The sequence below is a fragment of the Lissotriton helveticus genome, chromosome 7 (genome assembly GCF_964261635.1).
Source record: "Lissotriton helveticus chromosome 7, aLisHel1.1, whole genome shotgun sequence".
NCBI lineage: Eukaryota > Metazoa > Chordata > Amphibia > Caudata > Salamandridae > Lissotriton > Lissotriton helveticus.
Window position 1 is genome coordinate 21,838,113 of NC_136068.1, and position 27,423 is coordinate 21,865,535.

A 27,423-nucleotide genomic window follows, 5' to 3' on the forward strand; every position below is an offset into this window, starting at 1 on the left:
TGGTTTCCAGATGGGGCAGTCAATTATTGGAGGGATGATCTGTTTAATGATATACATGCCACACAATTGAAATCACGTCCCAGTATCCTTGAAGCTGGCAAGGATATACTTAAGTGTGATGCCAAGGATTCCAGGAATGCGGTCTAATTGATACTGGGGGGCATAGATGCTGCCCACCTCCAAAGGTCTCTGCAAGGGTGCCAGCAAGCAGTACACGTGGCCCTTCATCGTCAGTGAGGTGGGACTCACAGAGGAAGTGTACCCCTGCACAGATCCATATGAGTATCTCCCTACGAAAGTGTTTCCTGGAGGAATGCGATGTCCACCCCCTCGGCACCAAGTAATAGTGTATCAGGTGTCATTCATGACCAAGTGCATCCCCATGACATTGAAGGTGAGGATCATGTCACAGAGGGTTTGCGTGGATATATGGGGTGTCTCCTGAGCATTTTAGTATCACCCAGCAGAAAGCCATGGGCCACAAACACATCGAAGCGAGGCCCAAAATTATGCCAAATACATCTCTACAAGTCTTTGTAGACATGAGCCTGTGACACAATCCATGGGTGGATGCACAGGCATGGCCATGAACCATTCGTTCAAAGCTTCCCTAAAGCAGAGTAATGCAAGGCATAGTATTGGCCGGCATTAGTGAAAAAGTGAAAAAGTTTACTGTTTCAGTTAATTATAACTATAACAATACATTTTATAAAATCAAGTGCTACAAATGAAACTCTTAGTGTTTGTCTACATTCTGTTTCCCTAAATCATAAAACTTTCTGTTTCTAGTGCGAATGTTTTCTTTTGGCCGGCATTACTTTTGGTTACAAACCAAAACAAATCACCATTTGGATTGGTTTGCGAAGAACAACCTGGATTTTGCTTCAGGTCTGTGTTAGATAAGTGATGCAAACTAGATGCGAAATCTTTCTGGATCTGGGATACAGGGTCTCCATGTCCTGTGTGATGTAGCAGGCCTGCAAAAGTTAAAAATATAACCAAAGGCGTGGGAACCGTTTCCTGCTAGAGAGGAGGAACTGACTATGATGGTAAAGTAAACCCACACAGAAGTTTTCTGCAGAAGAGTGACCAACTCTAACCACAGAACCTGGGTTTTGACAGCTGGTGAGAGGGGAGGAGGCATCCCTGCAGCAGAGTGCTGGACGAGACTGTCTGGAGACAGGGCAAGAGCAGGCACTCTCACCACACAGGAAAGGATCAGATTGTGGAAGGCTCAGGAGTCCTGTCTCTGCAGACAAGAAAGTATACACGGAAAGAGAGACACTAACTGCACACAGGACCGTGAAAGAATTGGATTGAGAAAAGCTCAGGAGTCATGTCTCTGCAGACAAGAGAGTACACAGCGTGAGAGAAACACTCTAACCGCACACAGGAAAGGATCGGATTGTGAAAGTCTCAGGAGTCCTGTCTGTCGGGACAAGGGAGTATACAGGGTGAGAGAGACACTCTCATTGCACACAGGATTGTAAAAGGATCGGATTGAGAAAGGCTCAGGAGTCCTCTGTCGGGACAAGGGAGTACACAGGGTGAGAGAGACACTCTCACCGCACACAGGATCGTGAAAGGCTCAGGAGTCCTGTCTCTGCAGACAAGGGAGTACACAGGGTGAGAGAGACACTCTCACCGCACCCAGGATTGTGAAAGGATCGGATTGAGAAAGGCTCAGGAGTCCTCTCTGTCGAGACAAGGGAGTACACAGGGCGAGAGAGACACTCTCACCGCACACAGTATTGTGAAAGGCTCAGGAGTCCTGTCTGTCGAGACAAGGGAGTACACAGGGCGAGAGAGATAAACCCACCTCACACAGACTTGTGAAAGGATCAGATTGTGGAAGGCTCAGGAGTCCTGCCTGTCGAGACAAGGGAGTACACAGGGCGAGAGAGATAATCCCACCACACACAGGATTGTGAAAGGATCAGATTGTGGAAGGCTCAGGAGTCCTGTCTCTGCAGACAAGAAAGTATACAGGACAATAGAGATACTTTCACTGCACACAGGTCTGTGAAAGGATCAGGAGCCCTGTCTCTGCAGACAGGGAGTGAGGACACAGGGCGGGTTCTGCACACTCAAGTCTTCTTCCAGCTCAAGAGTGAGCTCAGCTCGTGGTGTTTGAAGCACAATGGTGATTTCACTGAAGAGCTGGAGGCAGAGTGGACGAGTTAATGGCGGCTGGGGCTGGATTCACACAGGTAAGGCAAGTGGCAATGCGACACTATGACCGGTGCTTGTAGTTTCGCAACACACAGGAAATTCCGGGGGCATGCATTGCGTCATCTAGAGGTAGAGGACACTGACCTCACATCATTATTAATTAATTGCTATGTCTGTAGCTTCAAAATCTAACATTGTGGAAAGCCGTGTCTCCCATGAATGACGTAAGTATGACGTAGGCAGGGAGATAAAAGAGGCAGGCGTGTTTCTGAATTGTTCTTTAATATGTTCTTTCATTGTTTGTATAATGCACTTAAATGACCTTGAGAAGTCTTTCAAGAACATAGGTTGGGAATTAAAGAGGTGATGGAGTAACACAGGTTGAGTGTTCCTACAGTTAGTGCACTACTGTTACAAGATGTGCACTATTTGTGTGCACTATTGTTCCTAATTGTGAACTATTCGTGAACCATTGTTATAAGGTGACTTATGGCCTCCTAATCTCCAAGGTGACAGTTGTTTACTGTCCATGACCTCCATCCGGAGCCATGTGCCCTGTTATCTGGGAGACCTTCATCTCCTTGCATGACCTTCATGAGACCTTGATCCACAAGGAGATGAACTGGGAGAAAGGTGAAGAGTAGGGAGCCTGATGTGTGGACAGAGCCCTCTCCAGAAAAGGACCGCCTTCAAGAACAGTTGTGGGTGGTCTTTGAGACCACCACTCTGCACTGAGGATTCCCCCCACCATCCTAATTTGTCAGGCAGGGCCCGCCACCGCACGGCTGGCGGTGGCGGGCCATCTGACATCGTAATGATCCCCTATATTTTTACAAATGATATTAAACACTTCTATATCCACTTCAACCATCCAACCTGATCAAAACGCTCGATAATTTGCTAAAGGAAAGAATAAAAACATGGCGTCCTTCTGGGGTGGCGCGACCTGTGGTACACGCTGTGCCCCACAGGTGCGAGATTTGTCTTTGAGTGTGGGCAGGCCTTGGAGGAGCCGGTTGGCGGTAAGGGTGGTTGCCGGCCTACGGAATGCATCAAGTTCTCCTCCAGAGTGTTCATTACCATGTGGCTGCAGGCACACAGCACCGGGCTATTAGAGCAACCACATCACACAGAAGTTCTGTGCTCCGCCAGGGCTCCTTCAGATGTACCAATTATAAATTAACCTCCACAGCACTGCGTGCGCTAGGGTGTGAGTGTGTGCGTGTACTTGTGTGCGTGCCTTCGTCTGTGTATTTGAGTGTGCGTTCATGCACATGTGTGTATGTGTAGTTTTGTGTGTGTGCATCTGTGTGCACGTGTGTGTGTATATTTACGTGTGTGTGTTTGTGCTCTTCCATGTGTGTGCATGCATGTATGTATGTGTATTTGTGTGTGCGTGCATACCCCTGACTTTGAGTAACTGTACATGGTACAGTTCTGTGTTTCAGAATCATTGAAGTGGCCTTGGAAAACGTTTCCTCTAGTGATCACAATGGGAGCTTGGAGGACTTGCTAGGGCCTAGTTTGGTCCCATGTAATAATGGGGACTGTCCGAATGTAACATCAAGGTCAAAATTCCCTTGCCCGACCACAAGATGGCTGACACAGTGGTCCCTACCATGTTATGCTATTGGTTATGCTATTGGTCTCGTACAAAAACCGGACATCACCTATCCCCCATCAAGACGTAGAACCTGCTGAACTTTCCTCCGACCGAGGAGACCTAGCTATCAGGCCGATGCCCGTTGGAGCTACCTGATAGCTACAGAGAAGATGGGTTGTGGACTTCCCCCTCGACCTTCACCTACCCAGCCGGACTTTGGACAGTCTTTACTTCGTCTCTCCGTTGTACCTCCCCCTCACCTCTTTACCCTAACCCCCTTCCCCTCTACGTTCCTTTCATCTCATCTCCTATGCTCTTGAAATGTTTTTCAGTGGCGACCTAGCCATTTGGCCGATGGCCGGTGGAGCTACTGGATAGCTATTGAGGAGATGGGCTGTGGACTTCCCCCTTGGCCCTCACCTACTCAGCTGGACCTTGGGCAGACTTTCCCTTCGTCTCTCTGTCGTATCTCCCTCCTACCCCTTTTACCCTATCCCTTACCCTTCCCTCACTCCATTTCCTAGTCTTCTATGCGCCTTAAATGTTTTTGTCTGTTACTTGTGACAGTGGAGACCTAGTTTTCTGTCCAACGCTCGGTGGAGCTACCTGGTAGCTAAAGAAGAGATGGACTGTGGACTTTCTCCCTCGGCTGTCACCTACCCAACTGGACATTGGGCAGATATTCCTGCGTCTCTTTGTCATATGCTCCCTCCTACTCCTTTACACTACACCAGTACCCCTCTACGCTCCATTTATTTCGTCTTCTATTTTCTTTAAATGTTTTCCCATTGAGACCTAGCTATTTGGCCAATGCCCAGTGGAGCTACCTGATTGCTATAGAAGAGATGGGTTCTGGGACTTCCCCCCGACCGTCACCTACCCAGCCAGGCTTTGGGCAGACTTTCCTTTGTCTCTCCGCCATATCTCCCTCCTACCCCTTTACCCTTACCCCATTCCCCTCTACACTTTCACTTATCTCGTCTTCTATGCTCTTGTAATGTTTGTCTAGCAACTGCTGTAAATTGTAACTGATGTAATTTTGTAAATTTGTGGAACTTCATGTAAAGCGCTCTGATACCTCCGGGCCTAGCCAGCGCTACATACAACTCTTAAAATAAATAAATAACATTTAAATTGATATTACTTACCTAAAATCTATATTCTTGACCACAAGGATTTTTCTGTCGATATTCCTGACCCACGATATTTTTACCACGATATTATTACCACAATATTTGTGAAATTCGATATTTCTTCCACAATATTCTTTCTCTGCACCATAACTGCCCTATTGAACTCACACTCTTTCCCATAGTCAACAGATTCTTGAAACTCTTAGCCAGCACTTAGGCCATAACTTCACCACATATTTTATAAGATTCATCAGATAAACCCTCTGCCTTTGGTTTCTCTGTCTATCGGTCCTTGATAGCCTCCCTCATTCCTCTTCGGTGATCTCCGCCTGGATACCCTCATCGGGGACAAGAAGCGCTTTACAAATCTACTGATGATCAATTGATTGATCTCCCAAGCACCCCCCTATCTCTTGCCCAACCTTCAGAATTCTTACTTTTGAAGGTATTCCTGAATGTGAGTCGAGCCTTGCTATGATCTCTCTGACGTGTAAGGGGCCTGGTGGGAGTGGAGGACCCCCCCCCCCTTGTTCTCTTGTGTGGGTTGTACTCCTCACCTTTGTGTCTTGAAAGTGTGTATTGCCATCTCCCTCATCTTCAGTTGTGCTGCTGAGAACCGTCCTTCCTTCTCCTCCTCTTGTTTGATGCTCTATTCATTGCAAGGTCCTAAATTACAGAATTCACTTCCTTTTCACATTCAAAGCTCCATCGAGCAGTGGGTGTCCTTCTTTTGGATGTTTCTGCTGCGATTCTCACAGGAAGAGATTGCAAGTATTTGGAATGAACTCTACAAGCTACGAGAATCCATGGATCAATAACATTTATTGATAAACAACTCTCTGCTGAAGACAGGATAATGTCAGGCTTACTCAAGCAAGCTTAAGAACCATGTTCATCAAAAGGGGTTGAACCCACAATAGGATAGACATTGTTCCCGTCCAATGGACAAGCAGCCTGCCTGACATGCATGTCCCTCCACCAATGGGAAGTACAAGCTGTGGGTGGGCCGAGAGATGATTTACTGTTCGATGCTCTTCAGCTCTCCTTAAGTAACTAAGCGTGGATGGTCACGAAAGGTGACACAAGTACAACGCAAAGTCAACAGTAAGTTTTGCAATGCCGTGCAAGGGGCGATTTGTGCCACATCACACAGCTTTGTAAATAAATGTAACGCAATGCAATCACACGTGCTGAGTTATAATACATTTCTACTTGGGAGGCATTTCATGGGTAGAGCGTTGCCATGCGTCCACCCATGGATGTTGGCACATTCACAGATTTACAATGATGAGTAAACCTGGGAATGTGTGAAAATGGCCGCAATGAGGAGAACCATGTTTTTTTCTCCTTGTTGTTTTCGGTTTCCACTTGAGCCGCACTCTGCAGCACACATAGAAAGAGGACGAGGCCTCAAATGATTATTTATGTGCAGGAAGGTATCCCTTACCGTACAAAACCAATCATGTCTGTACTGCAGGTGCTATTGTGCACCATGGTGCCAGTGTTGGCGCTAGGCAGCACACCGTGCATCACTGCAAGGAGAGAGCAGGAATTATCCATATCTTTGTAAATAGTGCGTATTTCTGGTCCCTCCCTTTCACGCAGCGCAGAAGCATTGCTTGATGCGCTGCAGTGCGTGAAAGTTTAGTAAATGTGCCCTACATGTGGTGAGAACCTACAGGCAGGTCACTCTGTTCCAGAGACCCTCGGATCATCAAATCCACAGATTTATTGATCCAGCCCAGTGAGGCGGCTTCGAGGTAGGAATTGATGAGATGCAGACCCCTGTTATTGCCAATATCTGCCATCCGGTCTGGTGGAGGAAGTGACACATCTTTCATAGTAGATGTGGCCACCTCTGTGACCCTACAGCTCACTCGAGAGTCACCCCTTGTGTCTGTCCAGAAGTAAAGGTTGATCATGTTAAACTCCTGAAGCCTTTTTAATGGACATTAGGGTCTGGGGGTCAGTGATGCTGCCCAGGTTTGCGGAGAAAGAGCCACGTGTGGGCTGATGGGAGACTGGTCAAGGTTTATTTATTTTTTATTTATTTATTTATCAAGTTTTATATAGCGCAAACCAGATCCCGAAGGATATCAGAGCGCTTTACAAAAGGGTGGAAGGAAGGTCAAGACCCAATATCAACATCAAGTAATAATACAAAACATGAATAATCACATGATTCACATACAGATGACACAAAGGAGAATAATACAAAAATCAGGAATATAGGGGCATATTACCAACAATTAGCAATATTTATCGCTAACTAGGCTTAGCAACAAATTTTTTATCGCTAAGCATCGCCGGAAAATATCGCTGAGATAACGTGCTATTAGCAACGTTTATCTCCAAAGCGATACATTTTCCGGCGATAGCATGAATATCGCTGAGAATACAGCGATATTCACGCATTAGCGACAAAACAGAGATATTCACGCATTAGCGACAAAATGCTCTTAGCCATGTTATCCACCTCCCATTGGATAACATGGCTAAGAACTGGTCTGAGAAGGCGTTAGTTTTTGGAGATATTCGCGCTTACCATGAATATTTCCAACGCTAGGCCTGCCCTGTTAATAGGCGATAGCGACGCTATCGACTGCTTTCAGTCGCTAACAGGTTGGGTACGCCCACTTTGCATGTCATTAGCGATAAACATCGCTGACATGCAAAGCGGGCCCAAACCGCTCGCTATCGCCTAAAAGCTGTCGCTAACATCAGTTAGCGACAGCTTGCTAATAGGGCTATAGAATTATCGCCGCTTCCGCCGCTAAATCAGCGATAATTGTCTATCGCCCCCCTTGGTAATATGCCCCACAGTGAGCTACGAAGGGGGGCACACAATGCTGTAAAGAAGAGCAGAGCCACGTGATGGACCAGAGATTGTAGGAGCGATGATTTCGAGCCAATGGACCTCGCCCAGATTAAGGCAGGAATTTGTCCATAAGGAATCTTTTGGCTTCCAGTTTGAAAGCAGTCGTTGAGGGGATTCTGTGAACTTCCGGTGGAAGAGAGTTCCATCTCTTTGGGGCCGCCCCAGAGAAGGCTCGGTGACAAGTTCTCTTTTTGCTAAGGATGAGAGGTTTCAGGAGGAAAGTGTTAGCGCTTCTTGTGTCTCTCCCGCCACAGGATAATTCAAGCTTTTGCGCTAGATACCTGCGAGTTTTGAAATGCAAGGCTTTGTCCGGCAGAACGGCAATGGTGAGCAAAAAACGATTGACTGGGATGCGGCCCGAGGGTTCACCAGTCGCTGAGATTAATTCAAGCATTCCATACATCACTTTGCCTTTGGATGCCCCAAGTGTGAGGAGTCTCCCCAGACGTGGGTCCGGTGCTCACTGTGTGACTGGAATCTATCTATTCTTGGCTGATGAGCCAATAACAAGGAGGAAAACAGTCCTGGCTTGCTTGTATTCCGGAACAGGGAGGACATGGCCTGGCAGGTCGGCAGGACTGTTCCCATTGGAGCAGGGGCAAGGCTGATTTGCATATAGCTGGGTCCAAACTGAGGTAGCATGGTGGGTGAAAAACAATAGATTGGAATACGGCCCAGAGTGGTCGCCAGTGGCTGAGATTAATTCAAGCATTCCATCAATCACTTTATTTTTTGATGTCACAAGTGTTCAATTGTCTAAAGGAATTCTCACAACTCATAGATGTCATAATGTTTGCTATGCTAGGGTGAAGAGACAAGACCCTTGTTTACACCACACTCTCTGTGAGAGCAATACATATGCTGAGTTTTAGGGAGTTTGATTAAACTTTTTTTTTTTAGATTTTGTATTATACGGTAACCCTGGCATAGGATTATGAAATTAACTGGGGAACAATTATGTATATTTTGTCAGGTAGTTTTTCTCGAATTAGTTGGATAATTGGATATTTATTTAAAATAAGTTGTATAGGACGTCAAAGTCATTGTAGCTCTGGACTGATATTGTGATGCTTTTGTGTAATCCATTCATCTAGTTAAATTTGACTTTGTCTCTCCGCACCCACTGGGGTCTGTTGTTTTTGGGGTTCAGCCGCAGCGCCTCTAATGTTGTTTCTCGTCTGTGTTTTCTTTCAGCCTGGGTGACGTCAGTCTGGGTGACGTCATTGTTCCAGTGCACAGCGGCGCAGCTGTCAATCACTCCAGATGTGGTGACCGTGGCGGTGGGAGACAACGTCACCCTGTCTGTGCGGCACAAGGGGCGTTTAGAAGGTGTTATCTGGTTCAGGGGCGGAAGGACACGCAGAGATGACGTCATCCTCAGTCTCTTTGGCAGCGATCCTCCTTTCTATGGCTTTGAATCCACCGGCCGAGAGGCACTGCTCCTGGACGGGTCTCTGCGGATCACAGATGTGCAGACGAATTACACCGGAAACTACACTGTGCAAATGTACATGAACCCCGGGAGGTGGCAGGAGGCCACAGCACAGCTCAGAGTGCACGGTAAGGTCGGTCACACATGTCCTGTCACTGCCACCTGCAAACAGTTGTCTTACTCCAGGAGCTCGGGGTCTTGTGTGACCCTCGGACACTTGTCTCACTCCAGGAGCTCGGGATCTTGTGTGACCCTCGGACACTTGTCTTACTCCAGGAGCGCGGGGTCTTGTGTGACCCTCGGACTCTTGTCTCACTCCAGGAGCTCGGGGCCTTGTGTGACCCTCGGTCACTTGTCTCACTCCAGGAGCTCGGGATCTTGTGTGACCCTCGGACACTTGTCTTACTACAGGAGCGCGGGGTCTTGTGTGACCCTCGGACATTTGTCTTACTCCAGGAGCTCGGGTCTTGTGTGACCCTCGGACACTTGTCTCCCTCCAGGAGCTCGGGGTCTTGTGTGACCCTCGGACACTTGTCTTACTCCAGGAGCTCGGTGTCTTGTGTGACCCTCGGACACTTGTCTCACTCCATGAGCTCGGGGTCTTGTGTGACCCTCGGACACTTGTCTCACTCCATGAGCTCGGGGTCTTGTGTGACCCTCAGACACTTGTCTTAATCCAGGAGCTCGGGGTCTTGTGTGACCCTCGGACACTTGTCTCACTCCAGGAGCTTGGGGTCTTGTGTGACCCTCGGACACTTGGACACTTGTCTTACTCCAGGAGCTCAGGGTCTTGTGGGACCCTCGGACACTTGTCTTACTCATGGAGCTCAGGGTCTTGTGTGACCCTTGGAAACTTGTCTTACTCCGGGAGCTCGGGGTCTTGTGTGACCCTCGGACACTTATCTTACTCCAGGAGCTTGGTGTCTTGTGTGACCCTCGGACACTTGCACTTCTCAGTCAGTGGTGATTGTGAGCCCGGGTGATGGGGAGGATACAGGAGGCCAAAGCACAGCTCAGTGTGCACGGTAAGGTCAGTTACACCTGTCCTGTCATTGCCACCTGCACATACTTGTCTTACTCCAGGAGCTCGGGGTCTTGTGTGACCCTCGGTCACTTGTCTTACTCCAGGAGCTCGGGGTCTTTTGTGACCCTCGGACACTTGTCTTACTCCAGGAGCTCGGGGTCCTGTGTGCCCCTCAGACACTTGTCTCACTCCAGGAGCTCGGGGCCTTGTGTGTGATCCCCTGCTACTTGTCTTACTCCAGGAGCTCAGGGTCTTGTGTGACCCTCGGACACTTGTCTCACTCCAAGAGCTCGGGGTCTTGTGTGACCCTCAGACACTTGTCTCACTCAAGGAGCTCGGGATCTTGTGTGACCCTCGGACACTTGTCTTACTCCAGGAACGCGGGGTCTTGTGTGACCCTTAGACACTTGTCTTACTCCAGGAGCTCGGGTCTTGTGTGACCTTCGGACACTTGTCTCACTCCAGGAGCAAGGGGTCTTGTGTGACCCTCGGACACTTGGACACTTGTCTTACTCCAGGAGCTCAGGGTCTTGTGGGATCCTCGGACACTTGTCTTACTCCAGGAGCTCAGGGTCTTGTGGGATCCTCGGACACTTGTCTCACTCCAGGAGCTCGGGGTCTTGTGTGACCCTCGGACACTTATCTTACTCCAGGAGCTTGGGGTCTTGTGTGACCCTCGGACACTTGCACTTCTCAGTCAGTGGTGATTGTGAGCCTGGGTGATGGGGAGGATACAGGAGGCCAAAGCACAGCTCAGAGTGCAAGGTAAGGTCAGTTACACCTGTCCTGTCACTGCCACCTGCACATACTTGTCTTACTCCAGGAGCTCGGGGTCTTGTGTGACCCTCGGACACTTGTCTTACTCCAGGAGCTCGGGGTCTTGTGTGACCCTCGGCCACTTGTCTTACTCCAGGAGCTCAGGGTCTTGTGTGACCCTCGGACACTTGTCTTACTCCAGGAGCTTGAGGTCTTGTGTGACCCTTGGACACTTGCACTTCTCAGTGAGTGGTGATTGTGAGCCCGGGTGATGGGGAGGATACAGGAGGCCAAAGCACAGATTGGAGTGCACGGTAAGGTCGCTTACACCTGTCCTGTCACTGCCACCTGCACACACTTGTCTTACTCCAGGAGCTTGGGGTCTTGTTTGACCCTGGGACACTTGTCTTTCTTCAGGAGCTCAGGGTCTTGTGTGACCCTCGGATACTTGTCTCACTCCAGGAGCTTGGGGTCTTTTGTGACCCTCGGACACTTGTCTCACTCCAGGAGCTTGGGGTCTTGTTTGACCCTGGGACACTTGTCTTACTCCAGGAGCTTGGGGTCTTGTTTGACCCTGGGACACTTGTCTTACTCCAGGAGCTCAGGGTCTTGTGTGACCCTCGGATACTTGTCTTACTCCAGGAGCTTGGGGTCTTTTGTGACCCTCGGACACTTGTCTCACTCCCGGAGCTCGGGTCTTGTGTGACCCTCGGACACTTGCACTTCTCAGTCAGTGGTGATTGTGAGCCCGGGTGATTGTGAGGATACAGGAGGCCACAGCACAGCTCAGAGTGCACGGTAAGGTTGGTTACACCTGTCTTGTCACTGCCACCTGCACACACTTGTTTGACTCCAGGAGCTCGGGGTCTTGTGTGTGATCCTCAGACACTTGTCTTACTCCAGGAGCTTGAGGTCTTTTGTGACCCTTGGACACTTGCACTTCTCAGTCAGTGGTGATTGTGAGCCCGGGTGATGGGATGGATACAGGAGGCCAAAGCACAGCTTGGAGTGCACGGTAAGGTCGCTTACACCTGTCCTGTCACTGCCACCTGCACATACTTGTCTTAATCAAGGAGCTCGGGGTCTTGTGTGACCCTCGGACACTTGTCTTACTCCAGGAGCTCGGGGTCTTGTGTGACCCTCGGACACTTGTCTCACTCCAGGAGCTCGGGGTCTTGTGTGACCCTCGGACACTTGGACACTTGTCTTACTCCAGGAGCTCATGGTCTTGTGGGACCCTCGGACACTTGTCTTACTCCAGGAGCTCATGGTCTTGTGGGACCCTCGGACACTTGTCTTACTCCAGGAGCTCATGGTCTTGTGGGACCCTCGGACACTTGTCTTACTCATGGAGCTCAGGGTCTTGTGTGACCCTTGGAAACTTGTCTTACTCCGGGAGCTCGGGGTCTTGTGTGACCCTCGGACACTTATCTTACTCCAGGAGCTTGGTGTCTTGTGTGACCCTCGGACACTTGCACTTCTCAGTCAGTGTTGATTGTGAGCCCGGGTGATGGGGAGGATACAGGAGGCCAAAGCACAGCTCAGTGTGCACGGTAAGGTCAGTTACACCTGTCCTGTCATTGCCACCTGCACATACTTGTCTTACTCCAGGAGCTCGGGGTCTTGTGTGACCCTCGGTCACTTGTCTTACTCCAGGAGCTCGGGGTCTTTTGTGACCCTCGGACACTTGTCTTACTCCAGGAGCTCGGGGTCCGGTGTGCCCCTCAGACACTTGTCTCACTCCAGGAGCTCGGGGCCTTGTATGTGATCCCCTGCTACTTGTCTTACTCCAGGAGCTCAGGGTCTTGTGTGACCCTCGGACACTTGTCTCACTCCAAGAGCTCGGGGTCTTGTGTGACCCTCGGACACTTGTCTCACTCCAGGAGCTCGGGATCTTGTGTGACCCTCGGACACTTGTCTTACTCCAGGAACGCGGGGTCTTGTGTGACCCTCAGACACTTGTCTTACTCCAGGAGCTCGGGGTCTTGTGTGACCCTCGGACACTTGTCTCACTCCAGGAGCTCGGGGTCTTGTGTGACCCTCGGACACTTGGACACTTGTCTTACTCCAGGAGCTCAGGGTCTTGTGGGACCCTCGGACACTTGTCTTACTCATGGAGCTCAGGGTCTTGCGTGACCCTTGGAAACTTGTCTTACTTCGGGAGCTCGGGGTCTTGTGTGACCCTCGGACACTTATCTTACTCCAGGAGCTTGGTGTCTTGTGTGACCCTCGGACACTTGCACTTCTCAGTCAGTGGTGATTGTGAGCCCGGGTGATGGGGAGGATACAGGAGGCCAAAGCACAGCTCAGTGTGCACGGTAAGGTCAGTTACACCTGTCCTGTCATTGCCACCTGCACATACTTGTCTTACTCCAGGAGCTCGGGGTCTTGTGTGACCCTCGGTCACTTGTCTTACTCCAGGAGCTCCGGGTCTTTTGTGACCCTCGGACACTTGTCTTACTCCAGGAGCTCGGGGTCCTGTGTCCCCCTCAGACACTTGTCTCACTCCAGGAGCTCGGGGCCTTGTGTGTGATCCCCTGCTACTTGTCTTACTCCAGGAGCTCAGGGTCTTGTGTGACCCTCGGACACTTGTCTCACTTCAAGAGCTCGGGGTCTTGTGTGACCCTCAGACACTTGTCTCACTCAAGGAGCTCGGGATCTTGTGTGACCCTCGGACACTTGTCTTACTCCAGGAACGCGGGGTCTTGTGTGACCCTCAGACACTTGTCTTACTCTAGGAGCTCGGGCCTTGTGTGATCTTCGGACACTTGTCTCACTCCAGGAGCAAGGGGTCTTGTGTGACCCTCGGACACTTGGACACTTGTCTTACTCCAGGAGCTCAGGGTCTTGTGGGACCCTCGGACACTTGTCTTACTCATGGAGCTCAGGGTCTTGTGTGACCCTCGGACACTTATCTGACTCCAGGAGCTTGGGGTCTTGTGTGACCCTCGGACACTTGCACTTCTCAGTCAGTGGTGATTGTGAGCCTGGGTGATGGGGAGGATACAGGAGGCCAAAGCACAGCTCAGAGTGCAAGGTAAGGTCAGTTACACCTGTCCTGTCACTGCCACCTGCACATACTTGTCTTACTCCAGGAGCTCGGGGTCTTGTGTGACCCTCGGACACTTGTCTTACTCCTGGAGCTCAGGGTCTTGTGTGACCCTCGGACACTTGTCTTACTCCAGGAGCTCGGGGTCTTGTGTGACCCTCGGACACTTGTCTTACTCCAGGAGCTCGGGGTCTTGTGTGACCCTCGGCCACTTGTCTTACTCCAGGAGCTCAGGGTCTTGTGTGACCCTCGGACACTTGTCTTACTCCAGGAGCTTGAGGTCTTTTGTGACCCTCGGACACTTGCACTTCTCAGTCAGTGGTGATTGTGAGCCCGGGTGATGGGGAGGATACAGGAGGCCAAAGCACAGATTGGAGTGCACGGTAAGGTCGCTTACACCTGTCCTGTCACTGCCACCTGCACACACTTGTCTTACTCCAGGAGCTTCGGGTCTTGTGTGACCCTGGGACACTTGTCTTTCTCCAGGAGCTCAGGGTCTTGTGTGACCCTCGGATACTTGTCTTACTCCCGGAGCTCGGGTCTTGTGTGACCCTCGGACACTTGCACTTCTCAGTCAGTGGTGATTGTGAGCCCGGGTGATTGTGAGGATACAGGAGGCCACAGCACAGCTCAGAGTGCACGGTAAGGTTGGTTACACCTGTCTTGTCACTGCCACCTGCACACACTTGTTTGACTCCAGGAGCTCGGGGTCTTGTGTGTGATCCTCAGACACTTGTCTTACTGCAGGAGCTTGAGGTCTTTTGTGACCCTTGGACACTTGCACTTCTCAGTCAGTGGTGATTGTGAGCCCGGGTGATGGGATGGATACAGGAGGCCAAAGCACAGCTTGGAGTGCACGGTAAGGTCGCTTACACCTGTCCTGTCACTGCCACCTGCACATACTTGTCTTAATCAAGGAGCTCGGGGTCTTGTGTGACCCTTGGACACTTGTCTTACTCCAGGAGCTCGGGGTCTTGTGTGACCCTCGGACACTTGGACACTTGTCTTACTCCAGGAGCTCATGGTCTTGTGGGACCCTCGGACACTTGTCTTACTCATGGAGCTCAGGGTCTTGTGTGACCCTTGGAAACTTGTCTTACTCCGGGAGCTCGGGGTCTTGTGTGACCCTCGGACACTTATCTTACTCCAGGAGCTTGGTGTCTTGTGTGACCCTCGGACACTTGCACTTCTCAGTCAGTGTTGATTGTGAGCCCGGGTGATGGGGAGGATACAGGAGGCCAAAGCACAGCTCAGTGTGCACGGTAAGGTCAGTTACACCTGTCCTGTCACTGCCACCTGCACATACTTGTCTTACTCCAGGAGCTCGGGGTCTTGTGTGACCCTCGGTCACTTGTCTTACTCCAGGAGCTCGGGGTCTTTTGTGACCCTCGGACACTTGTCTTACTCCAGGAGCTCGGGGTCCGGTGTGCCCCTCAGACACTTGTCTCACTCCAGGAGCTCGGGGCCTTGTGCGACCCTCGGACACTTGTCTCACTCCAAGAGCTCGGGGTCTTGTGTGACCCTCGGACACTTGTCTCACTCCAGGAGCTCGGGATCTTGTGTGACCCTCGGACACTTGTCTTACTCCAGGAACGCGGGGTCTTGTGTGACCCTCAGACACTTGTCTTACTCCAGGAGCTCGGGTCTTGTGTGACCTTCGGACACTTGTCTCACTCCAGGAGCAAGGGGTCTTGTGTGACCCTCGGACACTTGGACACTTGTCTTACTCCAGGAGCTCAGGGTCTTGTGGGACCCTCGGACACTTGTCTTACTCCAGGAGCTCAGGGTCTTGTGTGACCCTTGGAAACTTGTCTTACTCCAGGAGCTCAGGTTTTGTGTGACCCTCGGACACTTATCTTACTCCAGGAGCTCGGGGTCTTGTGTGACCCTCGGACACTTGTCTTACTCCAGGAGCTCGGGGTCGTGTGTGACCCTCAGCCACTTGTCTTATTCCAGGAGCTCAGGGTCTTGTGTGACCCTCAGACACTTGTCTTACTCCAGGAGCTTGAGGTCTTTTGTGACCCTCGGACACTTGCACTTCTCAGTCAGTGGTGATTGTGAGCCCGGGTGATGGGGAGGATACAGGAGGCCAAAGCACAGATTGGAGTGCACGGTAAGGTCGCTTACACCTGTCCTGTCACTGCCACCTGCACATACTTGTCTTACTCCAGGAGCTCGGGGTCTTGTGTGACCCTGGAACACTTTTCTTTCTCCAGGAGCTCAGGGTCTTGTGTGACCCTCGGACACTTGTCTCACTCCAGGAGCTTGGGGTCTTGTGTGACCCTCGGACACCTGTCTCACTCCTGGAGTTCGGAGTCTTGCGTGACCCTCGGACACTTGTCTTACTCCAGGAGCTCGGGGTCTATTGTGACCCTGGGACACTTGTCTTACTCCAAGAGCTCAGGGTCTTGTGTGACCCTCAGACACTTGCACTCCTCAGTCAGTGGTGATTGTGAGCAGGGCAGGCCCTAGGGCGGTGCGTTGGTGCCTCCGCACAAGGCACTGACCTTTGGGGTGGGGCGGATCGGCGTGTGCGTTTTCAAGTACATTATGGTTTTAAAAGCACCTGCTGCGGCGCCCCTGGCCTCCAGCACCTTTACGGCACCAATAAAAGTGTCCAGACAACTCTGGTGATTGATGGGTCTGCTGCAGAGATCAGTGTTTTGTTTAATGCAAGTTTTGAGTTCTCATAAGGTAGCGCAGAGGGTTAATGTGCTTGCTGCAATGCACGTGTACCCTACAGATCACAAAGAGCATATAATGGAAACAGATCAGTGTGTTACTGCTTCTGTCAGAGGCCCCTATTGTTACTTGACGTTTATAAGTTTAAATCCTAACAAAGAACAGTGAGCTAATAGCTGGAGGGTTCCACTAGACAAACCTCCGTCTTTTTCCAAAAAGAAGATTAATCACTGGACTTCTCTTGACAATTTACTTAATGTCTGAAAGTTGCTGGAGGCCAGGAACTAGGCAGAAGGTACTTTTAAAATGATAATAGACATTTTGAAGAATGACGCCCCCACCCCAAGTCATCGCCCGGTGCGGTTGCACCGATTGCACCACCCTAGAGCCTGAAGGAGCTTACTTTTAAAACACATTGGGGCATATTATCAAGGGCTTTATCTCTGCTTTTTTGGGCTTTAGAAACCAAAGAAGCAGAGAAAAAAATATTGCCCTATCTAGAACAGGGTGCTAACATGCAAAATCACATGTCAGCACCCTTTTCCACTACGCTTCCCTTTGCATCTCTAATGAGATGCAAAGTGGGCGTTCCAGAGCAAAATAATAGGAGAAATGTTGCTAAGCAACATTTCTACTATTATCAAGCTTCACGCTAAGCATGTTAGAGACAAAAAAAGCAGCGCTAACCACAGTTAACGCTGCTTTTTTACGTCTGCTAATTTTCAGACTTAGCCAAGTAATCCAATGGGAGGTGGGATACATGGCTAAGATCACCCTGCCCTATCAGCAAGGTTTCGCTGGTTGCAGTGTGATGATAATCACACTGTTTACCAGCTAACGCATGGATTCCTCTCGCTTGGGAGATAAGCGTTGCTGATAGCATGCTATCTCTGCGATGGAATCCAGCGTTAGCCCGCAATAATTATCCTCCCGCTAAAAGTGCTGAGCGATAATTATCGCAGGACCTTGCTAATATGCCCCATTGTTCCAGTCTGGGACGAGAGGGAGACCCAGATGGATGTAAAGATAATCTTACAGAGGGCTTAGCACCCCTTCCATGAGGAGGGCCGCACCATGGGTTTTTTATTACACGCTTGTCAATAACATTCCTTAAAGATCATAGGCATTAAAGACAGTTGTGCTCGGCCTTGGGTTAACCAGAAATATATAATGAAGTAAGTAGAATATTGTGCATTTCCAAGAGTGTCCCACAAACCTTGACAACATTCAAAACATACTTAATGGAGGAGTTTTGGGTCATTGCATCTAAGTATTTGAGCGAGAATTAATGGTAAATTTGGATTTTTAGATTATTTTTTCAGTTTTATGTAGGGCACTCCTGGCCCAAGGGCAGTGCTGCGTTTCCCATCAGCACCAGATTACATTGCACATTTATTTAAGGATGGAAGTTTAACATAGTTCCCAGAGTCACAGGATGTTGATCCAAGGCTGGGGCTTGAACCTGCTTCTCCACTTCCAAGGTCGGCCACCCTGGGGTTCGCACCAGGCTGTCTCCCTGCAGGACGTGTTTCAGGCTTGTCTTTATATTCCGACTGATCATAATATCTGTTTCATATTTATAAGTGGCCTCGAAGCTCCACTCAAGAGACCTCCTGACCAGAGCTGGTGCCCGTCAGGGACCACCAGAAGTTCTGCTGAGTCCTGCCAGGACTTGAAGATGGCAGGCAAGGGCCACGGGGCCAGCTTCACTTTCACTGCCTGTGGCCATGTAGACCTGTCTGAGGCTCCGTGTTGTGTGAGAAGGGTGGAGGTGTGGCACATGTAAACATTGGAAAAAGGGTTGGTTTGCTTCAGTCCAGTGGCTTTGAACAGCCAATGAGAATGGAGCAAAGTCTATTGGGCGACAAGCAGCCTTGACACGTCATTGAGTCTGAACCAGTGATTGACAGGCCACAGCCTCAGCTGCATCAGCATCTTTATGTGATGTTGAGTCTGTGGTTTCTTATGATGGCTGCGAGAGGGGTCATTTAGATGTTGAAGAGGGTGGGCTTTACCTGTAGCACTATGTTGATGATGTATGGATTAGTTAGTTAAACCTATATAGTCGCTATTCTCCTTCGCCTGGCAGTGGCCTTGAAAAGCATAACAGATTGAATTCTTCTTGAAGCTCTAAAGAGCGATCATTCCTAAATTCTTTACGTCGACAAATCACCCTTACTCAGTCTCTCTGTCACAAGGGGTCCCTTAAGGCCCCACTCTTCCTCTAGCCCTGTTTAGCCCTTACAGATTTCCAGCACAGCGTACCACCGAAGTGCCGAGGACTCTCAGACGCACATCAATGTCTCCACCATGGAAGATCTACCGCACCTTGCTAATACCTTAGGGGACAAACAAACCTGGTTGACCGCCTTTGAAAAATTGTGTTGTTGGATGACTAGGGTGGGAGCCTACAGCCACAGGGTGAACCACAAAAAGTCACTAAATTAACCTGTGCTTAACCCTGGGTAGGTTGGTACAAAAGAGGCAGACGTACCTTAGAAGTAATGTGAAAAGTATTTATGCAGCACACAAACAGTAAGAAAGTGAAAACACCACACAAGAAAAATCCCACACAGATTAAAAAAAATAATCAAATGTCAAAAATGATTGGACACACAGTTACTCAATCATTGATCCCAGTGAGATTACATTACAGAGACTCTCATTTTACAGATGTTCTTAAAGAAAAGCCCTAAACTGCGCACCACAATTTGCATAGGGAGAAATATCTTCCACAATATCCTCTTCTGATCCCTCTCTAATGACTTCCTGTTCATCAACCATAGCCACTTCTGATCACTCTCTAATGGATCCCTATGCCTCAACCATAGCCACTTCTGATCACTCTCTAATGACTTCCTGTTCATCAATCATAGCCACTTCTGATCACTCTCTAATTGATCATTCAGCTTCAACCATATCCACTTCTGATCACCCTCTAATGGCTCCCTATGCTTCATTATGTCCTTCTAAACTGTGTTTCTTGTTGTTGTCCTGTCACCAAAAACCATGGTGTTTATTGTTGCATTGTTTCTTTTTTTTTTAAGTGTTTTTATTCAGATTTTTTCCCCATTTTATGTTTGTACAGGGCACATATTTACATATAGGATAATAGAAATTAACATATAAAATAATACAACATAACAAGTTAATCCAAAACATATGATCCGAGAATATATCTTAAGCTATACAGGATAAAGCAACATAAACAATCACATTACAATCCTAATATATCTTCATCAGGGTGTAGCACGGTTACAACAAATTTTTTACAACGCACTACCATTACATCGCAACTTTTACCACGCAAACCATTACAACGCAATGCGCTGGGGGGCGCTCTAGGATAGGGAATGTATTTAATATACTATCCAACACCTTCCCTGCTATCCACGGGGACTGGAGTTGGAATAGTAAATTAAATAATTCACTATCCAGCGCCTAAAAGCATTATGCGTTGTAATGGACTGCGTGGTAAAAACCGCGTTGTAAAGGCATGCGTGGTAAAAGCATGCGTTGTAGTGACACCAATCCCTTCATCAGATATAGTCAGAACATAAGTACCTCCTACCCTGGATCTATGTCTCTCCATCTTTGAATAGGTTCCCATATTTCCTTACCTATTTTCCTACCATTTATACCTTTCCTAGCATAAATTGCTTTTTCAAGATTATACATAGTCAATAGCTTCATTAACCATTGATGGAATGTGGGTGGTATACGGTCCAGCCAAGCTGTGGCAATACATAGTCTCAAAACAGCCATAGCCAAGAATATGAAATATTCATAAGGTACCTGGATATCGCTCTGTTTTATTCCAAACATCACCACTACTGGGGTAAGTGTGATTTCTATCCTTAATGAGTTTTTAAAAAATAGTTCAATTTCATCACAGGTGGTTTTTAAATGGGTACACGTCGCAAGCATATGGACAAGATCAGCTTCATCGCTATCACATCTTGGGCACATAATTCCAGTTGTCCCTCCTCATTGCGCTATCCTGGCGGGTGTATGATATAGTAGGTAGAGAGTCTTATAATGTTGTGCCTGGAGTGGTGCTGAGCACAGGAGTTTCTGACCTAATTCCAATGATCTATGAAAACACTTCTTCTCAACCCCCAGTTTCTGCGTCCACTTATTCTCAAACTTTTCCAAGTCATCAACTTGGTGCTCAATCAACTCAGAGTAGAATCTTCTTATTGTACCCTCTGTACCATTCTCTATGATGTCCAGAATGGGGTTCAAATTAAATCCCGCCAATCCTCCGGTTTTTGTCGTCATAAAGCTCCTTATTTGCAGATACTTAAAAAAATGAGTTGAATCCAAACCATATATTGCCTGCAAACCAGAGAACTGCATTACCCCCTGTGCTCCCATCATATCCCCCATTTTCGTAATCCCACGTCTTACCCAATCATTAAAAACCACTCCTGAGAATATATCATCAGGGAGACTGATATTATTTTCTAACCTAGTATAAGCGTTATATCTACCCAATCCAAACTTTTTCGCAAATGAAATCCAAATTCTATGTGCTGCTTTGACTGTTTTAAATTTAGTCCTCTTAAAATAACTATGGTCAGTAATTTTCAGACATAGATTCTCAGCATGATCTCCTAAAACCAATGTGTAAATTGCTTGGGGTCCTAACTGGTCTTGTCCTTCATTTTCTCCCCCTCCTAATAACCCTGCCATGTTTTGAAGGGCTGCCGCCCAGTAATATAGTTTTAAGTCTGGCAAGGCCCATCCACCACGTTCCCTAGGTAGTGCCATAAATCTCAATGCCCTTCGGGTCTTTCCATGCGACCAGACAAACCGGTTTATCATATGCTCCAGAGTTTTGAACCATTTCGCCTCAAATAATAAGGGTATAGCCCTAAATAGGTCTAAAAATTTTGGTAGATAAATCATTTTAATTATATTAGTTCGTCCTACTATTGAAAAATGGATGTTATGTAATCTGTCTAATTCCTTCTTGGCTTTGTTTATTATAGGTGCTATATTTGCCTCCACTAATTTGTCTAGATCCGCTGTGATTGTTACCCCTAAATATACTCCACTTCCCACCACCTGATTATCTGAGCAGTGTGCTTTGCAATTTTTAATAATCTGTGTTTTAGTAGTGTTAAGAGCGTAACCAGACACTTCTCCAAACTGTTGGGCTTCCATCTCAACCACTGCCATGGCTTCCATAGGTTTAGAAGTCACAATCGCTACGTCATCGGCGTAGGCCAGGATTTTGCATTGGGTCCCATAAGTACCTACTGGGCAGATATTATTATTTAATTCTATGCGGCGTATGTATGGGTCCAAATAAAGAGCGAACAGAAGTGGGGAGCAGGGGCACCCCTGTCGCGTTCCCCTCTTTATTTTAAATGGAAGCGTATATCCAGCATTTACTCGAATGCGAACGGTTGGAGCCTCATATAATACCTGTAATGCTCTTACCAGCCCCCCTCCAAAACCCAACCTCCTCAATATAAACCACAGAAAGTCCCAGGAGACCCGATCAAAGGCTTTTTCAGCATCCAATAACATAATCGCCATCGGTTCTCCTGTTACCTATGTAGCATCAAGATGGGTAATGACTTTTCGTATATGATGGGTGGTGCATCTCCCCGGTAATAATAATAATAATAATAGGGGGTTTTATAAAGCGCTTGGGGACGCACAACGGCGTGTCCCCGCGCTAAGGATCGAGTGCTGTGGGAGAAGTACTAGGCGGAAACCTGTTACCGGGTAAATAATAATGTTTTTAACTTGGCTCTGAAGATAAGTTCTGATGGTTCTAGACGCAGCGCCACAGGAAGTTTATTCCAGCTTGACGCAGCCAGATACCTAAAGGATCTTCCGCCCATCCGAGCTTTAGACACCTTGGGAATAGACAGGAGCCCCGTATAAACCCATGCTGGTTAATGCTCACAAGTCTGTTGATGACTTTGGCAACTCTAAGAGCCAATGCCTTCGAATATATTTTTGTGTCCGCATTCATCAATGTTATGGGTCTATATGATCCAGGTTGGTTAGGGGGCTTGCCCTTTTTCAAAATTATGACAATATCTGCCCCTGCCCAACTTTTTGGGATCGATATCCCTCCCTGCGCCTGCTGCATTGTAGTTGTCAGATCCTGTTTAATTATATCCCAAAATATTTTTAAAAATTCCACTGGAATCTAGTCAGGTCCTGCGGCCTTCCCAGAGGGTAAACTAGTCAGGGCAATAAAAATCTCATCGGAACTAATAGGGTCTTCCAGTCCCTTTGCCTCGTTTTCCAATAAAATTGTTACTGGGATATTTCGGAGGTAATCGCCTATCTTAGAGGCATCCGCTGGGTTCTCTTGATTATATAGTGAGGTATAACATTTTCTAAATACTTCTCTTCTTCCCTCTGTATCCGAGACCGTTGTTCCTACTTCATCCTGAACCTCACGCACTTGACCGGTAGACACATTCTGCCTAGTTCGAATAGCAAGAGTTCAACCCACAGATTCATTAAACTCGTAGCATCTCTCTCTATTTGCTAAGTATGTTTTAGCAGCTTTGTTGGCTATGCTCTCCTGCGCTTCCATCTTTGCCTTAGCTATTTTTATTAAAACCTGATCTAGAGGTGCTCCCCTTATAACGTTACTAGTTAACTCATCCTCCACTTCTACCACCGCTTTAATAAGGTCTTCATCTTTTTGCCTTTCCCTCCTCCGACTCGCTACACTATAGCTTATTGTCTCCCCTCAAATAGCTGCCTTAAAGGCATTCCAAACATTCCCAACTTCCGTACTGCCTCTATTGATTCTTTAAAAAATCAGTAATCCACTCTTTCATATGGGTAATATATGCCTCATCCTTTAACAATCCCCTCTCAAATGTCCAATTACGATCCGGTCTTTTACTGCTAGGGCTTACTGTTAAGATAAGAGGGTTATGGTCAGAGATTATACGTGGTAGCTTTTCGATTTTTAGTTTTGATTGAAGAGAGTTTGAAGCAAAGAAGTAGTCTAACCTAGCACATACCCTATGAGGTGCTGAGTAATAAGTGAACCCCTGTTTGTCAGGATAAAGTGTCCCCCATACATCCATCAAAGCATTATTCCTTGCGAGGTTACCCAATGAACACCAAACTCTCCTTTTTCTACCCTGATACCCCCTATTAGAAGCCAGTCCAAGGCCACCTGCCCCATTGATATTAAAATCCCCAGTTAAAATAATAGTTGGTGACCATGTGGACAACTCCAAATCCAGAAAATCCAAGATATCAGGATCATCCTCCGTTGAGCCATATACACACCCTAAAGTAAACCATTGCTCATTGATTTTATACTCTATAAGGACCCATCTCCCCCATCGATCTTCAAGTTTTCTCCTTATTGTAAAATCCCTTTGTTTAGACAAAATTGCCACACCTCTATTTTTGGCACCCTGCTTAGTGTAGGCTAGAACTTGATATCCCAACTGATCTAACAAATGCCCCTGCTCTCCCGCTATATGCGTTTCCTGGAGACACACCAAGTCCACATTTAAAGATCTTAGCCATGCCGCCACCCGCTGCCCCTTGGTTCGATCATTTAACCCTCAGACATTTACAGTAATTATACGCGTACCCATTAATGTAGATTGGTTACCTGCCCCACCAAATTAACCTCAACAGCACACAATATTCTGTCACTTCCTCCTCGAAGTGATCTATCCATCCACTGAATTTTGCATATTTCGTGAAATCTTCCCTGTACATAAATATTTAGACAAAAAACATCCAAGTGCCCTGTACCCCTCCCCCCCTCCTCACCCCCCACACCCCCCTTACAGGCAAATAGGTCAGTCCTGACCTATGCGTGACAGCTGTAGCCCCGGGTGCCACCCGCTCCTCCCTCCCTCCCTCCCCTGCTCTAGTTACCATCCATTTCTTTATGCCATTATACCATTGCTCTTTTATTTCAGACACATATTTTAAGTTTTTCCTTTCAAGTAATCCACCTTATTGTTAAACTCTTTGTTTTGTCTGGATTAGTGCAACTACCATATTTTCTCTTCTTGTGCCCCCTTTTCTTTGCTTGATCTCCTCAAGGTACTCCTGCGCTTTAATCTCAGAGAAAAAGATCTTGGTCTGTCCCTTATCTATTACCTTAAGACGAGATGGGAACAATAGATATGCTTCGCAACCCATGTTTTGAAAAGGGGTTATCATGCATTGTTTCTAATGTCTGACATGTAACTCAGTGCTTTGTAAAGTGCTGTAACTGTCTGTAGAGCTATGCCACTGATATAAAAATCCACAAAGAAAATAAAATCAATGTATCACTTACGTCATCCAGGGATTTAAGCAGCTAAAGGCAGGCATGGGAATTTTAGGCATTTTTCATGGGACAATATGCTGGCAGAAAGCATCTCCACTACAGTGAATGCTGTCAGTCTCACCAATCACACCTTAGGTGCTGCACATTTAAAAGAGTGTCAGAAAAATGGGTTGAAAAGTGACTTTTGATATCCATACTGGATAAAGACTGTAACAGAACATCCCTGCATTGTCCAGATCAAGCTTACACGGACACCGGACTGTATTCCAAAAATAAATAACTTAATTAACTATAATAGGTTAGTTAATGTTAAGCCAAGTTAAGGAGCCCCTGTCCTGGTAAGAGGCCAGTCTGATGCTCAGTGGACTAATGCAGCCACGTCAGGAAGAGAACTTCACAGTGGGAGCTCTCTTGGTGGCCAACAGAGCTAGGACTCCCACCCACCCCTATCACTCAAGTCAAGAACCTAAAGATCGTCATCAACAGCAAACTTAACATGACCACCCATGTCAAACTCATCACCACCTCATACTTCCATACGTGGAAGATGCTGAGGAAGATTTCAAATGGCTCCCAATCAACATTGTGAAAACCATCATGTATCTCTTTGTCACAAGAAAGCTGGACTACGGGAACATCCTCTATGCTGGGATCACCAAACAACTCACCAGAAGGCTGCAGACTATTCAGAACTCGGTGGCCAGAATCACTTCCCACCTCCTGCACCACATTCATATCACATCACACCTGAAGGAGGTTCACTGGCTCCCCATACATGAACGAGCACAATTCAAACTCCCCACCAACACTTTCAAGACACTAAATAACACTGCCTCAATTCAATTCCATTCAATTCAAGGAGCTTCTTAAGTGCATGGCTACCAATGGGCTTTCCAGAACTAAAAACCGGGGTTAAGAAATTTTAACGTTTTTAGTGTAAAACAGTGCCTAAAAGAATAAAGCACCAATCACGGGTATCTGGTTGTGCATGATCAGGGCAAAATCAAAAGTTAAGTCTGACCACGATGGGACCCAGTCTAGGCTTGCCTTCAGACTTAGAAGATAGAGTTCAGCAGGTTGGTCATCATCGTCATCGATGGGGTGCCAATCACTGTCGAGCTAAGTGAAGATTTTTACCATCGGACTTAGACAACTTATTGGAGTCAAAAACCTCCAACGAGACGGAACTGGATGGATACCATTACTGAGAGGTCCAGCTGAACAACATTTACTGCTACGGAGAAGAACATAGAGGAAGCTTCCATAAAGGCAGGCTGACCAGTGACACAACTTGGGTGGATCGGCTGGCAGGTGACCCAGACATCTGTTGTTTCTTCTGGCACTTTTTAATAAAAGTTTTTCTAAATCCCAAGTTTTAGGGTTAGGCGAGAGAATTACCTCTAACATCACTTCCAAAGGTCCAGCACCTGGGGGCACCACTTGTGGGTTAGGACTCACTCCAACAGAGGTCAGCAGAAGGGTTCAAGGTCTTTGGAGCTTACAGTCCTGTAGCTCACACAAGAGGCCAGCCAACCAGCCCATGAAGTCACTTCTAGCCATCCTCGGTTCAAGGAAATGGTTCAGTTCTTCATCAAGCGGCAAGACAGGTTTCCTACCAGCAGCAGGGCAGCCCCCTTTGGAACAAGCTAGGCCTCAGGCAGCAGAGAAATCCTCTAGTAACAGCAAAACAGTTTTCTAGGGAACTAGGGTGGTCTTAAGCATCAGGACAGTCTTCTTGGAGTCTAAGTAGTCCTTCTAAAGTCTTCCACAGGCTCAGGAGTGTACTGAAGAAGTGTTCTAAGGGTCCAATATTTACAAATCGTGCCATTCAGTGAAGTGGGTGAACACCTTGACCTATACCCACACCTGGCTCTGAAAATTACTTGTAATGATTCCAAGATATCTGGGGATAAGAAAAGGGTAGTGTCAGGTTACTTTATGTGTGTACGGGGAGCAGCCTTTTGAAGTGTAAGTGGGGCAGGGAACAGCTCCACCCCAGCCATCCTGGGAGGATGGCCCATCCTGCCAACACCTAGCCCCCTTTTGTCTCACTGTCTGGAAGGCATACACAAAGAACAGCAGCTAAGTCATTCACAGTCATGTGACCCAGGACACTGGCAACATGCATCAAGTGGCGGTAATGTCAAGTAAATTGTAACTTTCTTAAAGTGGCGTTTTCAGAACAAAAACAAATTCAAAAGAGAATTTGGGGAAAGGCCACACCAAGGATGTCAGGTCTAATGTATGTCCCTGTCCCCCAGTTGAAAGGAGGGAGAACTATCCACCCTCATGGAAGTTCTCCTCACTATTTTTTTTATTTGCAAAGTTTTATATAGTGCTGGCTAGACCTGGAGGTATCAGAGCGCTTTACATGAGGATCAGCAGTTTACAAGTTACATAGTTACGT

The 27,423-nt window shown here is 47.7% G+C and overlaps 1 protein-coding gene across 1 annotated transcript in view; it reads left to right on the forward strand.

Annotated features, from left to right (window-relative positions):
• Positions 1–2,140: 2,140 nt before the first annotated feature.
• The window catches only part of LOC144768893 (cell adhesion molecule CEACAM16-like), a 109,026-nt gene continuing 83,743 nt past the window's right edge, over positions 2,141–27,423 (forward strand). The window contains exons 1-2 of the mRNA XM_078652907.1: positions 2,141–2,210; positions 8,996–9,346. Of these exons, the coding sequence (XP_078509033.1) occupies positions 2,141–2,210; positions 8,996–9,346 (421 nt within the window). The remainder of the gene's footprint in view (positions 2,211–8,995; positions 9,347–27,423) is intronic.